Here is a 16,350-nt window from a genome sequence, read left to right on the forward strand (position 1 = left end):
ACATGTGCCGTTGCGCGCACCTTTAGGCTCAGACGACACCTTGTGAACTCTCCCTGTTGAACTCAACTGGTGAGCCTCCTTTTCCGCCATCTCCATGGAGACACTAACATCAATGGCCTTTTCAAGAGTAAGGTTGTCCTCAGTAAGAAGGCGCTTCTGTGTGGCTGCACTTTGCGGACCACACACAAGTCTGTCTCTAATGGTGTCATTCAGCACCTCCTTGAACTGGCAGTGTTCCGACAACCTTTTTAAAGCAGCAATAAACATCGTCACTGATTCCCCCTCCTCTTGATTCCATTTGTGAAATCTAAATCTCTCAGCAATAACCAGAGGTTTTGGTGAAAAATGTGCTCCAAGAATTTCCACTAGTCGCTTACATGTTTTAGTTCCTGGCTTATCTGGCTGCACAAGGCTGCAAAGTAAATTGAATGTCTTCGGCCCCATTACACTCAAAAAGGTAGGCACGACCTTTTCGTTTGCCATCGCATTCGCCAAGACAAAATAGTCAAAACGTTTCGTATAAGCGCTCCATTGCTCCACATTTTCATCAAAATCACCGATGTTTCCTAATATAGTAGCCATCTCACGTTTCAAATTTAAATTTCTGTTTACTCACTGCACCCATAACGTATGTAGATTCATCCGCTCCTCGTCGCCACTTTGTTGTGTCGGTACCTTTTTGCCTAGACACAATTAGAACTCAGAACTCAGAGATTCAAACATGAAGTGCTTTATTCGAAGGGAAAGGGGAGTTCTGGAGAGTTCCGAACAAAGACAGCTAAACTTAACCAAGAGAACACCCAACCATTTATCTCCTGTGACAGCGCCACCACAGGTGGGAGGAGAATACACAATACATAACACTTTGCAGTAAAGTTTTGTGATCTACTGAGATCATTAAAAGGTTTGTGCCACTGCAGCCTGGAACTCCTGACGACATCCCTGCTTTTGCCCTCCTGTGCAATGTGCAACCAGGCTGCGTTGGTGTCCTAGGTAGGTCTCTTCCGCCCATGGGAACGGAAGAGAACCTCGCTGCATGCTGTGACTCCCTCCATAAGCATATGGAGGGAGTCATGTGGGAGCCTGGATGCAGCCATGCACCGTTGTGCAGTGCTTGTCAGTGTTTGCAGCACCTCAATGCTACAGAACACTGACAGCGCAAATGTCAAAATGAATGTGGCCATGGTCCCTTTAAGGAAACTGGCTGATGACATGATGTCATCAGACCCACTTCCTTTTAATTGGCCAGGAACCCCGCAGGGCGGGCTTAACAACCCCTATTAACGGAAAATCATTTTGACAGAGCGGCTGCAATCGGGAGCGGGACTGGAACCAGCTCTCCCACCGCAAACCCACCTCCGCTGGGAAAATCCAGCCCAATATCTTTGTAACTGCACTATTATATCAAGTATCTTGGGTTGACTTTTGGTAACTTGTCCTTGAATGACCTTCAAGTCTATCAATGTCAGCATGATACAGAAGGTTACTGACTCTTAGAGCTGGATTTTCCTGCAGAGGCGGGCTGGCGGCGGGAGAGCTGATTGGCGGGTTCTGGTCCCATTCCCATTTGCAGCCTCTCTCTGAAAATGATTTTCCATAGATAGGTCTTGTTAAGCCCGCCCTGCGGGGTTCCTGGCCAATTAACAGGAAGCGGGCCTGATGACGTCATTTGATGACGCGTCATCAGCTGGTTTCCTTAAAGGGACCACGGCCATTGAATTTGACAGTTGAACTGTCAGTGTTCTGCAGCATTAAGGTGCTGCAAACACTGACAATCACTGCACAAAGGTGCACGACTCCCTCCATATGCTTATGGAAGGAGTCACAACATGCAGGGAGATTCTCTTCCCTTCCAAGGGCGGAAGAGACCTCCCCAGGACACCAACGCAGCCTGATTGCACATTGCACAGGAGGGCAAAAGCAAGGATGTCGTCAGGAGTCCCTGGCTGCAGTGGCGCAAACCTTTCAATGATCTCAGTAGATCACAAAACGTTACTGTAAAGCCACACTCACCTCATCCTGCTGTGCCAGTCATCACATCCCCATCACTCTGCCTTCCCTACCCTACTCCTGCACATCCTTACTCACACCAACTTACCTTGCACCTCCACCCCTCCCTCTATCTACATTATCTCTTCCCCACCTCACTAGCCACCCCTCACACTCACCCTCATCCTACTTCAAGCATACCAACTAACAACATACAAGGGTAGGCACTTGAGAGGTTTAGCCAATGTTCATGTGATGTTTCTGTTAATGTGTTGTCAAACATTGAAATCTATATTTTCAACACTTTGCCTTATTGGACAGATCTGTGCGGACCTTGAGAAGTGTCTTAGTGAGTTCCAGTGAATGTTGAGACATAACTACTGCGCCGCCCCCCCCCCCCCACCCCACCCCGTGCTATTGTGATGAGTGTGAAAGGAATGGCTTGGACATTGATGTAAGAAAACTACTAGGCACTTGGTCTAAGCGTTAAACAAAGCTTTAATCAACTGTTTTACAACATGGAGGTCTAGTTGTGTCCTTCACTAGCTCCTGTTAAGAACGTCCAGCGCAAGCTGGGCCCGTGCCCGAGTATTTATACTCTCCCTGGACAGCGCCACCCGTAGGCTGCTCAGTATTATTTCATAAGTCTTTCTTTCATGAATGACTGATTCATGTCAGACATTATAGGGGTGCTTTATGGTGCTGGTGTGGGATGGTGCCAACCTGGAACATCATGTGGCAGCCATGGTATACAGGATCAAGTGAAGCAAATCTGGCCATGATGATGCCATTGCTGGCCTCCCGGGCAGCAATGTTGTCAGCTGCTGATGCCCTGTGTCCTGTGCAGCATCAGGTGATTGCGGAGAAGTTTGGTGATGTTGTTGGTGATGTTGGTGTGCCTGCTGATGTTGGTGTTGGGGATGATCGTGGAAGGATTCAGAGGACCAAGGTGAGATTTTTTCAAGGACACCGATGTTGCTGGAATAGATGGCAGCTGCAGTTGAGATGACAGAAGCGATCTGTCAATGGTGAGAAAGGTTGTTCTAATGAGGTGCCACTGGATATACAGTTGGCTCCAAACACTTGCAAGCTCTATGTTTTACAAATGCAGTTAACAACAGTTTCTGAGCTCTGAAACTGAACAGCTGCAACATGGTATCCTTTATACCACTTCTGCAGCTTTCAGGTTATCAGATAAATCTAAGCAGACTCAACTCAGGACAGGGTGAGCTGGTGTGTTCCCCGAGCAGCGGATAACCCATGGGGGAGCACGTAAAATTACGCGGTAGGCTCAAAATAGCATTAAATTGGCAGTTAACAAGCCATTTAATTATCTAAATTGTCTCCCCTGCCAATTGGTGTCGAGTCAGTTCTGCGCAGACAGGCCCGACACCTGGAGGCAGGTTGACAACGGGTTTCCTACCCGCTGTCAATCTTTGCTATTTTGGCAGCAGACCCGCCTCCAAACCCATACTCTGAGCGCTGGCAAAATCCAGCCCTTAGAGTAAATTTTAAAACAACAACAAGAACTTGCATTTATATAGCGCCTTTAACGTAGTAAAACATTACAAGGCACTTCACGGGAGAGTAAACAAACAAAATTTGACACTGAGCCACATGAGTTATTAGCTCAGGTGACCAAAAGCTTGGTCGAAGAGGTAGGTTTCAAGGAGTATCTTAAAAGAGGAAAGAGTCGTAGAGATCAGATCAGATTAAATACAATTAAATACATACTTTGGTTCTGTCTTCACAAAGGAGGACACAAATAACCTCCCAGAGATGTCGGGGAACATAGGGTCTGATGAAAGGGAGGAACTGATAGAAATCAGTATTTGGAGGGAAATGGTGTTAGGGAAATTGACAGGATTGAAGGCTGATAAATCCCCAGGGCCTGATAATCTACATCCTAGGGTACTTAAGGAAGTGGCCCTAGAAATAGTTGATGCATTGCTGGTCATCTTCCAAAATTCGATAGACTCTGGAACAGTACCCATGGATTGGCAGGTAGCTAATGTTACCCCACGATTCAAAAAAGGTGGTAGAGAGAAAACAGGGACATCGGTGGTGGGGAAAATGCTAGAGTCCATTATAAAAGATGTAATAGCACAGCACTTGGAAAACAGTGACCGGATCGGACAAAGTCAACATGGATTTACAAAAGGTAAATCGTGCTTGACTAATCTACTGGAATTTTTTGAGGATGTAACTGGTAAAATAGATAAGGGAGAACCAGTGGATGTGGTGTATTTGGACTTTGAAAAGGCTTTCGATAAGGCCCTGCATAAGAGATTAGCGTGTAAAGTTAAGGCACATGGGATTGGGGGCAAGGTATTGACTTGGATAGAGAACTGGTTGGCAGACAGAAAGCAGAGAGTTGGAATAAACGGCTTTTTTTCCTGAGTGGCAGGCAGTGACTAGTGGGGTACCGCAGGGATCGGTCCTTGGACCCCAGCTGTTCACAATATATATTAATGATCTGGACAAGGGAACTAGATCTAATATCTCCAAGTTTGCAGACGACACAACGCTGGGTGCGTGTGTGTGCTGTGAGGAAGATGCCGAGAAACTCCAGTATGATTTGGACAGGTTGGGTGATTGGGCAGAAGCATGGCAGATGCAATATAACGTGGATAAATGCGAGGTTATCCACTTTGGTGTCAAAAACAGGAAGGCAGATTATTATTTGAATGGCAATAGATTGGGAGAAGGGGAAGTGCAACGATACCTGGGCGTCCTTGTGCACCAGTCGCTGAAGGTAAGCATGCAGGTGCAGCAGGCAGTTGAGAAGGCAAATGGTATGTTGGCCTTTGTAGCGAGAGGGTTTGAGTACAGGAACAAGGATGTCTTGCTGCAGTTGTACAGGGCCTTGGTGAGACCACATCTTGAGTATTGTGTGCAGTTTTGGTCGCCTTATCTGAGGAAGGATGTTCTTGCCATGGAAGGAGTGCAGCGAAGGTTCACCAGGCTGATACCTGGGATGGCAGGAATGACGTATGAGGAGAGATTGGGTCGATTGGGCTTGTACTCGCTGGAGTTTAGAAGAATGAGAGGGGATCTCATTGAAACTTATAAAATTCTAACAGGACTAGACAGACTAGATGCAGGATGTTCCCGATGGCAGGGGAGTCCAGAACCAGGGGTCACAGTCTAAGGATAAGGGGTAAGCCATTTAGGACAGAGATGAGGAGGAATTTCTTCACCCAGAGAGTGGTGAACCTGTGGAATTCTCTACCAAAGAAGGCAGTAGAGGCCAATTCATTAAATATATTCAAGAAGGAGTTAGATATATTTCTTAAGGCCAAAGGGATCAAGGGATATGAAGAGAAGGCAGGAACAGGGTACTGAATTTGGATGATCAGCCATGATCTCATTGAATGGCGGAGCAGGCTCGAGGGGCCGAACGGCCTACTCCTGCTCCTATCTTCTATGTTTCTATCAACGGATCAGATCAAAACTCTGCAGTCCTGCCACATCCAGTTGTGAATGGTGGTGGACAATTAAACAACTAACGGGAGGAGTGATTGAAGGTCAATCATCACAGCCCCAGGACATCGCTGCAGGAGTTCCTCAGGGCAGTGTCCTAGGCCCAACCATCTTCAACTGCTTCATCAATGACCTTCCCTCCAACATAAGGTCAGAAGTGAGGATGTTCACTGATGACTGCACAGTGTTCAGTGCCATTTACAACTCCTCAGATAATGAAGCAGTCCATGCCCGCATGCAACAAGACCTGGATGATGTTCAGGCTTGGCCTGATAAGTGGCAGGTAACATTCGCGCCACAGAAGTGCCAGGCAATGACTATCTCCAACAAGCGAGAGTCTAACCACCGCCCCTTGACATTCAATGGCATTACCATCGCCGAATCTCCCACTATCAACATCCTGGGGTCGCCATTGACTAGAAACTTAACTGGACCAGCCACATAAATACTGTGGCAACAAGAGCAGGTCAGAGGCTAGGTATTCTGCAGCGAGTGTCTCACCTCCTGACTCCCCAAGTCTTTCTACCATCTACAAGGCACAGTAAGGAGTGTGATGGAATACTCTCCACTTGCCTGGATGAGTGCAGCTCCAACAACACTCAAGAAGCTCGACACCATCCAGGACAAAGCAGCCCGCTTAATTGGCAGCCCATCTACCACCTTAAACATTCACTCCTTCCACCACCAGCGTATCGTGGCTGCAGTGTGTACCATCTACAAGATGCACTGCAGCAACTCGCCAAGGCTGCTTCGGCAGCACCTCTCAAACCCGTGACCTCTTCCACCTAGAAGGACAAGGGCAGCAGGCGCATGGGAACACCACCACCTCCAAGTTCCCCTCCAAGTCACACACCATCCTAACTTAGAATTATATCGCTGATCCTTCATCATCACTGGGTCAAAATCCTGGAACTCACTCCCTAACAGCACTGTGGGAGTACCTTCACCACATGGACTGCAGCGGTTCAAGAAGGCGGCTCACCACCACCTTCTCAAGGGCAATTAGGGATGGGCAATAAATGCTGGCCTTGCCAGCGATGCCCACATCCCATAAACGAATTTTTTTTAAAGTTGCAGAGAGGTTTAGGGTGGGAATTCCAGAGCTTTCAGCCTAGGCCGCTGAAGACACGGCTGCCAATAGTTGAGCTATGAAAATCGGGGATGCACAAGAGCCCATAATTGGAGGAACACAGATCTCGGAGGGTTGTAGGGCTGGAGGAGCCTACAGAGATAGGGAGGAGCGAGGCCCTGGACTAACCAAATTTTCAGATTTATCTTAGTTCTAATTCACATGTTTTACATAATGTTCTGCCTTGTATCATGTCACCTATACCCTCACAGTGTCAGCTGTGACTCAGTTGGTAGCACACTTGCCTTTAAGTCAGAAGGTTGTGGGTTCAAGTCCCACTCCAGGGACTTGAGCACATAAAGCTAGGCTGACACTCCAGTGCAGTGCTGCGGGAGCACTGCACTGTCGGAGGTGCCGTCTTTTGGATGAGATGTTAAACCGAGGCCTCCTGTGCTCTCTCAGGTGGACGTAAAAGATCCCATGGCATTATTTTCGAAGAAGTCTAGGGGAGTTAACCCCGGTGTCCTGGCCAATATTTATCCCTCAATCAACATCACTAAAAACAGATTACCTGGTCATTAGCACATTGCTGTTTGTGGGACCTTGCTGTGTGCAAATTGGCTGCCGCGTGTCCCACATTACAACAGTGACTCCACTTCAAAAGAAGTACTTCATTGACTGTAAAGCGCTTTGAGACGTCTGTCCGGTGGTTGTGAAAGGCACTATATAAATGCAAGTCTTTCTTTTTTCTAATTATCATAAAGGTGAGATTTATGTTTATGGAATTATAGGAGAAAGTATTTTTCCTATTCAACTAAATCTGTACATGTAATTTTGCTCAAATTAGCTAAATAGCAAGACCAAGAGATTCCGCTTTGGGTGCAGTCGGCAATCCGGGCGCAAATTGTGGTCAAAATTGCACTCGTTTTAAGAAGCGTTTTTTTTTGTTCAAGTTTCCGATCCAACTCATTTGCATATCGCTGAACGTAAAATGTTCCACGAGCCAGCTCAATCAGGCAGCATTTAGAACGTAACTATTAAACAAAAAAATTTTGCATTAAAAAATAACCCTTGCTATATTTAAGAGTGGTGACCTGGTGCAGTTTTATTAATATAGCTGAAAATGGGTTTATAACAAAAAATAAGCATTTTTAATCAATGTCTAGTCCATCACCTGTGAGTAACCCAATTTAAAATAACTGATAATGACTTTTAGAAACTTATAACCATTTACTAGTACAGGAAACTCTTTTTTATCCGGCACCGACGGGACCGGCGTGATGCCGGTTTATCAAAAAGTCCGGATTACAGAGAGGTATAGTAAAAGGTACAAGAGCCCTGTACACGGCCACAGATCCAGGCATCCCTGTTGCATGGCAACAGGTGCAGGAACCCTGGCCACAGATCCAGGTGTCCCTGTTGCATAGCAACAGGTGCAGGAACCCCGGTTACACGGCCACAGATCCAGGAATGGCCACTAATATGAAGTAAAACTTACCTGAACCTACTCCTGAATTTTGCCGGTTAATAGAGATTTCCGGTTATTTAGGTGCCAGTAAATCGAGAGTTTCCTGCATATTGCACACAGTTTCTTAAAAAATTAAAAATATATATTTGAAAGCTTTTAAAGTGTGCCTATGTGCCTTAAAAAAACCTTAATTTTAAGAGCCTCCTCGAAGGCCTGCAAACGGGCACAATTAGCGGAAACTCGCAATGGTGATTATTTCAATCTGGGGGCGTGGCCAGATTTGTGGGCGAGGCCGGCTTCTAGCGCAATGTTTTTAAACTAGCGCAAAAGATCTCTACAGGAATCTCTGGTCCTACGATTCTGCAGATAGGAGTTAAATATTTTAAGTTATTCATGAAAAGTTTATATTGGTGAAAATCTCCTGCTCTTGGACACAGACCTGATACAACATAGAGTAAAAAGTTAAATTAGGAAAATATATCTATTACTTGATAGCCCCACTGAACTCTCATACCTACCTTCCAGTCAGCTGGAAGTAGATTGAAGTCTTAAACTTTTCAATCATTTCCTTCTCACATTCTTCTCCTCTCCGTCTCCCCTCATCTCCTCTCACCCCTCCACTCCTCTGTCGTCTTCTCCTGCTTATTCCCTCTTCCTTCTCCCCTCTCTTTCTCTGCACCTCCACCATATCTGCCCCTTTGCTTTGTCCCTGCCCTCTAACGATGTTTGACCTCAACATTGCACTTAAACTTGACTCCCTGCTACTAATTATAACTTTGGACGTTAGTGTAAAACAGGCGATATTGGATCAGCTGCCAGTTGTACATCTCTCCCGATTGTCTTCAATGGAAAGAAAAATCGGGAGCGATGTATACCGTGTGGCCAATCCGTTATCACCTGTTTTACACAATTGCTCAAAGTAAAATTATCCCCATTGTGTGCAACACTGTAGGATATTTTAAATACAGTATAAGTGATGCTAATTAATGATATAAACTACGATCTTTTTGGCACAATCTGATGTAAATGATTAGCTTTTTTTGGTAATTCAAGTGGCAAAACTTTTAGGACTAGTTTTTTTGCAGCCCCCTTTTGTTAAGTATCTATGAAGTCACGAACTGAAAACAACCAAGAATTTTTCAACAGAATCCACCAAGCATTGTTGCATCTACCTGGCAATGACCATGGGGAATTGTCTTCACAGGCTCTGGATCAGCTAAGAGGCAGATGCAGAGCAGTGCCGTTTACTGCAAGGGCACCTGCAGCTACCATGCAGCATAGGGCTGGCACAGCTAGTGATAGTTACCGCCGGCCATGGCCGCAAGGACTGTCTCCACCTCCTTTCAGGCATACTGAAAAGTTGACCTATGGGGATATTGCATGGAGTGGAAAGTAGGTCTACTCCTCATAACTACTGCCTCCAGTTCAGCAGCAATCAAATGGGGTCAAGTGCTGTGGCGCAATCACTTACCGTCTGACTCTGTGTTAATTGTATTCAGGTGGTGTATATCAATTGGGTGTTAATTGTATGGGGTGGGTATTAATTGGGGACTCTCTTGTGTTCATATATATGGGAGCAGGCTCGGGAGAAAAGAAGCTTAACTTGCGGGGTGGGGTGGGTGCACGGTATATAATATTTGTCTTTGCAAATAAAGGCTTATAAGTGACTGAAGACTAGGCTCTAGTATTCTATCCTTTGCCATCTGATTTTTACAGACTCATGCCTGCACTTTGAGTCTCCTTTCATTTAATTTTTGCCTGTTACTTCTTGGCCACCTGCCCTGTAATCTTCATTATCAATGGGTTGAAATATCTTCTGAGCTTTTCCTCAGACTTTAAGGTTTTGTTGTCCCCTATTCCCTTTATTTGTTTGCATCCGGTTAAATTTCACCTACATGCAATCTTCCAATCCCACCACTAAAGTGCTTTCGACACATCATCTAAATCTGCACCTGGATCTGTGAATAATTGCGCCGAAATTGAGTGCTATTAGCACAGTACCATTCTGGTGGTATTTGTGGTTCTTACCCATTAGAACATTACAGCAGCACATGAAAACTGATGCTAAAAACTTTTAGTTTGACACTGAAATTTAGTTGATGCTGGATTGCTTGATACGTTCATACATCCATGAAGCATAATGTGTACCATAAACCTCACTTTTCAAAGCAATCACACATATATAACATACGCCATCCATCTGTTTGGTATATCACCGTTGCTACAGTTTCTCTTAATAGCGTGGCTGTACCTTCAATAATACATGTCTATTATTCCAGAATATAGTACTCTCATAGCTGTAAGGGAGGTAGATTTATAGTACTTTTTAATGCAGCATTTCTGTCTTCAGAGTATTTTGCCTTAATTGCTGACTAATTGAAAGTCAGAAAAGTCAATCTGCAATCTGCAAACATGTCCATTGTATACGACAACTTTTCTGCAAGTTTCATCAGGTGTACTGCAGCTTAGTTTCCAGGTTTTGGATAGTTCCTCTTTAGCTAATAAAGGGAATCTGTTAAAGATCTGTTAACCTGCTGAATACAATTATCAGTCTTCAATTTAATTTGCGCTAAAAGCATACTTCAGCACTCCCATAAACACTGAGCAAGATCTCAATCAATCAATCCGTTGATTCAGAGACCTATTTATATACAATGTACTTATCTGCCATTCTAAAAAGAGCCCGTGATGTTTTCAGTCTTTTCAGAAGGCTATAAATCCCAACTACTCGTGGAACGCGAAAGGCTTCAAATGTCCATATATAAATTGTCCATAGGTGGCAGCACTAGGACTACTTGATGATAAAACTAATGTGTAACCAACATTTATACATTCATAATTTTTTTTAGAAATTCAGAGTAAACATAAAAAGTTATTAAATTATTTTAGAAACTAAAATACAGACATGAGCGCTGGAAAATACCCAATTGTTATTTTTAATTATTTTTGTGATCTAAAGCAAAGCAAAATTTAATACAGTCAACTATTCTTGCAAAAAATGTGTATTTCATTTTAAATGATAATTTAAGATAATTCCAAGGAAGCTTTAAAAATTCTGAAAGGCAGTTCCTGTTAAATGTTGGCATGTGAGAGTTTTCAAGTGCTGAAATTTGCAAGGTCAGAAGGATGATTTGCTTTTCGTGGAAGTGGTATAGGTTACTGACGCCTGACTATTTTATTACGTGTCTATTCTGAATTCATGTCGTGCTCTCTCAGTCCCTTTATTGGATATGGAGATACATCAGCAGCTGTCTCTGTGTGTTTAGTTTCAGAGCCAATGGAATTCAGGAGATGATTGGCTACATTCAACAGAGAGTAGATCAGCTGACTGGACAATGCTTTGCTCATAAGGAATTGGCTTTAAAGACACAGCAACTGATCACTTCCTTTGATGATCATTTTGAAAAGGTATAAAAATCTAATCGGAAAAAAATCTATACCTTTTCATAAAACCATTTCCTTAATTTTGTTAGAAATCCCATTGAAGAACTTTGCATATTATTCAAATGGTGTGATTATTAATTAATGCATTTAATAAAGTGAAGTGAGTTATTGGTTGAACAAATGTTATTTTTTTCTAGCATTTTGTCTTGGCCTTTATATGCTTATCAATACTGTACCTTCAAATTAATTTATAACAAGAACCTAAAACTATAGAATAAGAACAGGCCATGTGGTTGATCGAGCCCATTTCTTCCAAGGGATGGTACACATCATAAGTTCTCCCCAATTTATTTAATATCCCAAGGGCGGTGAATAATCACAGGTAAAACCTCTCAAGAAGACAAAGGATAATCAATTTAATAATGCAGTCTCCACTATTAACTCTAATGTTAGTTATGGCCAAAAATGTTTTAGTAGTTTTGGATTGTTTTACTACTTACTGTGTATGTTTCTTCATCAGGAACCCTAGCGGGTGTGATCTTGTTACATAGTTTGCAGTGCACTCTTATCAATATTATATATAAATATTAGTTCAGTTAGCATCAATAACACAACATGTAAGTGCTGCATTTGAATGTTTCTATTCCTAGCGTGAGTCAAATCAAATCTATTTTAATGTTGGGTATAATTTAATATTTTTGCTTTTCTTTAGTGAACATGGAATTTGTAAGATTTATAGAAAATCCACCTTCACACCCAATTATTTGATGTCCTTGATTTCAAATATGGCCGAGAATTTCCTGAGAGAGGATAATCGGGAAGTTACGCCCAATTTATGCCCGTTCATACGTAGATTTTGCCAATGACAATTTACGTCTAAATTTCCTGGCATCTAATTAGACTACGCCAGACTCTAAAAATCCAGCATGATTTCTGCATAACTCAAAAGTGCCCTCTTGCATTGTTCCAACTTGTCAAATCTCTACAGTTCAAAGTCATTTACAGCAAATAAATCAAATTAGATTATAAAGCCTTTGTTGCAAATGGTATTTTAAAAGTTAATACTTTCTTAATTAAATTTAATATTTCAGTATTTAATTTACTAACAACCAAAAAATCTGATTTGATTAGTTTTAAAATGTCCCATAATTATCATGACTTCTAGAGATTGCCCCATAAGATTGTATGGGACGGAAAATTAAAAATATGCAAGATTGACACTTAGGTTTCTTTTGCAAATGAAATGAAATTATATCTAAGTCATATACTACAAACTTCAGTGGTTTACATTTTGTGAGTATTTTATAACTATTTTCATTAGCACTTAAAGGGCTGAAGCATCAACCAGTTTAAACTGTTGTTTGAGTCGTGTCTATTTCCTCACAATCGAATGTGTCACTGGATAGGTTGATTCTGAATTTTACAATATTTATCTAAACTTGATAGGCAGATCATTGGAAATGTATACACACAGTGCATTCTTACCACTTCCTCCTCAGTGGGCTACTAATAAGATCACTTGCTGACCTTTAACACTCCGTTTACCTCTCTTTACAAACATTTATTATTAAACAGGAAATGATGTGTAAGTAATCAAGTGATCTTCGTATTAGTAGCACAATATGAAGATGATGTGGGTAAGAATTGTTTGCCATTATGTCAGGGTATCGTCTTTGACTTAAAATAGTTTTATAGTCATAACTAACCTTGTGTGTCACCAAACTACTGACAGTTACAACCATTGTCAACCGTTGTCAATTCAAAGGAGGCTTGTGCGCCAAAAAATGAGTGCAAATTTACACCCATCCCGAACCTATATAAATGCAGGAAATTTGCATTGTACACTCATTTGGAGGGGGTGGGGCTATGCTGATGAATGGTGGAGAGTCTGGGTGAAGGTTTTGAAGAACTGGCGTCGTAGATCGAGGAAATTCATCCGTAAGTGACTTACGCCCATTCTTATTATACGCCTGAATTTCCTCGATCTTTTGCACTGGAATCAGCATTGTGCCATGATTATGCCATTCTTTAGGCGCAAATTTACAAGAAATTCCAGGCCATATATCGAGGTACTGTTCAAGGAAAGGTCGAAAGTAAAATGGTAGCATAGCAGTTAGTTCCAGGGACAATGAGAAAATGGAAAAGTGTGGTATGAGTACAGATAATTATTATTTTATTAGCCTTTAAAAAGGAAATATAATATGTAGTTTTATGGATGAAAGCAATATGTAGTTATTGGTTTTCAGAAGTAAATTCACATTGAAATGATACACATAGATATTAAAATGTTTGAAGATTCTGTTAGAAATGACATCAACTATTAGGTGGTAGTAAAACAACTGTAGTTACAGTGACTATTGTGACCAGCAAAGTTAGTTTGGTTCATGTTAGTTTTACCAGTATCTTATGCTTGGTTCAAAATTGATCAACCAGACTTTAACCACTTTAATTTTATCTAAAACGGTCAGTGCCATTCAAAATTACAGTAGAACTCAGTGGTCAGCTTGAGCCTTGGCTCAAGGATGGCCAAGGCTGGGAACTCAACATCCAGGAGTATTCGATATTCAGGAAAGATAGGCAAAAAGGAAAGGGAGGTGGGGTAGCATTACTGGTTAAAGAAGGGATTAACACAATTGTAATGAAGGATATTAGCTCTGATGATGTGGAATCTGTATGGGTAGAATTGAGAAATACTAAGGGGAAGAAAACATTAGTGGGAGTGGTATATAGACCTCCAAACAGTAAGGCGGAGGTTGGGGATGGCATTAAAAGGGAAATTAAAGAAGCGTGCAATAAGGGCACAGCAGTCATCATGGGTGACTTTAATCTACACATAGATTGGGCTAACCAAATTAGTAACAATACTATGGAGGAGGAATTCCTGGAGTGTTTACGGGATGGTTTCCTGAACCAATATGTCGAGGAACCAACCAGAGATCAGGCCATCTTAGACTGGGTATTATGTAATGAGAAAGGATTAATTAGCAATCTTGTTGTACGAGGCCCCTTGGGTCGGAGCGATCATAATATGATCGAATTCTTCATTAAGATGGAGAATGAAGTAGTTGACTCAGAGACTAGGGTCCTCAATTTAAATAAAGGAAACTACGATGGTCTGAGAAGCGAGTTGGGTAGGATTGATTGGGGAATGTCACTCAAAGGGTTGACGGTGGATAGGCAATGGCAAACATTCAAAGACCGAATGGATGAACTACAGAATTTGTTCATCCCAGTTTGGCATAAAAATAAAACAAAAAAGGTGACTCAATTGTGGCTAACAAGGGAAATTAGGGATAGCATAAGATCCAAGGAAAGGACATATGAATTGGCCAGAAAAAGCAATAATCCTGAGGATTGGGAGCAGTTTAGGATTCAACAAAGGAGAACAAAGGGATTAATTAAGAAAAGGAAAATAGAATATGAGAGTAAGCTTTCAGGGAACATAAAAACTGACTGTAAAAGCTTTTATAGATATGTGAAGAGAAAAAGATTGGTGAAGTCAAGCGTAGGTCCCTTGCAGTCAGAATCAGGGGAATTTATAATCGGGAACAAAGAAATGGCAGAACAACTAAATACATATTTTGGTTCTGTCTTCACAAAGGAGGACACAAATAACCTCCCAGAGATGCCGGGGAACATAGGGTCTGATGAAAGGGTGGAACTGAAAGAAATCTGTATTTGTAGGGAAATGGTGTTAGGAAAATTGATGGGACTGAAGGCCGATAAATCCCCAGGGCCTGATAATCTACATCCTAGGGTACTTAAGGAAGTGGCCCTAGAAATAGTAGATGCATTGCTGGTCATCTTCCAGAACTCGATAGACTCTGGAACAGTACCCATGGATTGGAGGGTAGCTAATGTTACCCCACTATTCAAAAAAGGCGGTAGAGAAAAAGCGGGGAATTATAGACCGGTAAGCCTGACATCGGTAGTGGGGAAAATGCTAGAGTCCATTATAAAAGATGTAATAGCAGAGCACTTGGAAAGCAGTGACAGGATCGGACAAAGTCAACATGGATTTACAAAAGGTAAATCATGCTTGACTAATCTACTGGAATTTTTTGAGGATGTAACTGGTAAAATAGATAAGGGAGAACCAGTGGATGTGGTGTATTTGGACTTTCAGAAGGCTTTCGATAAGGTCCCGCATAAGAGATTAGCGTGCAAAATTAAGGCACATGGGATTGGGGGCAAGGTATTGACTTGGATAGAGAACTGGTTGGCGGACAGAAAGCAAAGAGTTGGAATAAACGGGCCGTTTTCCGAGTGGCAGGCACTGACTAGTGGGGTACCGCAAGGATCGGTCCTAGGACCCCAGCTGTTCACAATATATATTAATGATCTGGACGAGGGAATTGGATGTAATATCTCCAAATTTGCAGACGACACAAAGCTGGGTGGGAGGGTATGCTGTGAGGAGGATGTCGTGAAACTCCAGTATGATTTGGACAGGTTGGGTGAGTGGGCAGAAACATGGCAATTGCAGTATAATGTGGATAAATGTGAGGTCATCCACTTTGGTGGCAAAAACAGGAAGGCAGATTATTTTTTGAATGGCAATAGATTGGGAGAAGGGGAAGTGCAAAGAGACCTGGGTGTTCTTGTGCACCAGTCGCTGAAGGTAAGCGTGCAGGTGCAGCAGGCGGTTAAGAAGGCAAATGGTATGTTGGCCTTCGCAGCAAGAGGGTTCGAGTACAGGAACAAGGATGTCTTGCTGCAGTTGTACAGGGCCTTGGTGAGACCGCACCTTGAGTATTGTGTGCAGTTTTGGTCGCCTTATCTGAGGAAGGACGTGCTTGCCATGGAAGGAGTGCAGCGAAGATTCACCAGGCTGATACCTGGGATGGCAGGAATGACGTATGAGGAGAGATTGTGTCGATTGGGCTTATACTCACTGGAGTTTAGAAGATTGAGAGGGGATCTCATCGAAACCTATAAAATTCTGTCAGGCCTGGAC

The 16,350-nt window shown here is 42.6% G+C and overlaps 1 protein-coding gene across 2 annotated transcripts in view; it reads left to right on the plus strand.

The window, feature by feature from the left end:
* ccdc141 (coiled-coil domain containing 141) overlaps positions 1 to 16,350 on the plus strand; it is a 285,891-nt gene that overhangs the window by 141,081 nt on the left and 128,460 nt on the right. For both annotated transcript variants that reach the window (XM_085986005.1, XM_085986004.1), the window contains one exon: positions 11,276 to 11,417. In XM_085986005.1, the coding sequence (XP_085842131.1) occupies positions 11,276 to 11,417 (142 nt within the window). The remainder of the gene's footprint in view (positions 1 to 11,275; positions 11,418 to 16,350) is intronic.

The sequence above is a fragment of the Somniosus microcephalus genome, chromosome 4 (assembly GCF_052327205.1).
Source record: "Somniosus microcephalus isolate GS21.2 chromosome 4, FLI_Smic_1.0, whole genome shotgun sequence".
NCBI lineage: Eukaryota > Metazoa > Chordata > Chondrichthyes > Squaliformes > Somniosidae > Somniosus > Somniosus microcephalus.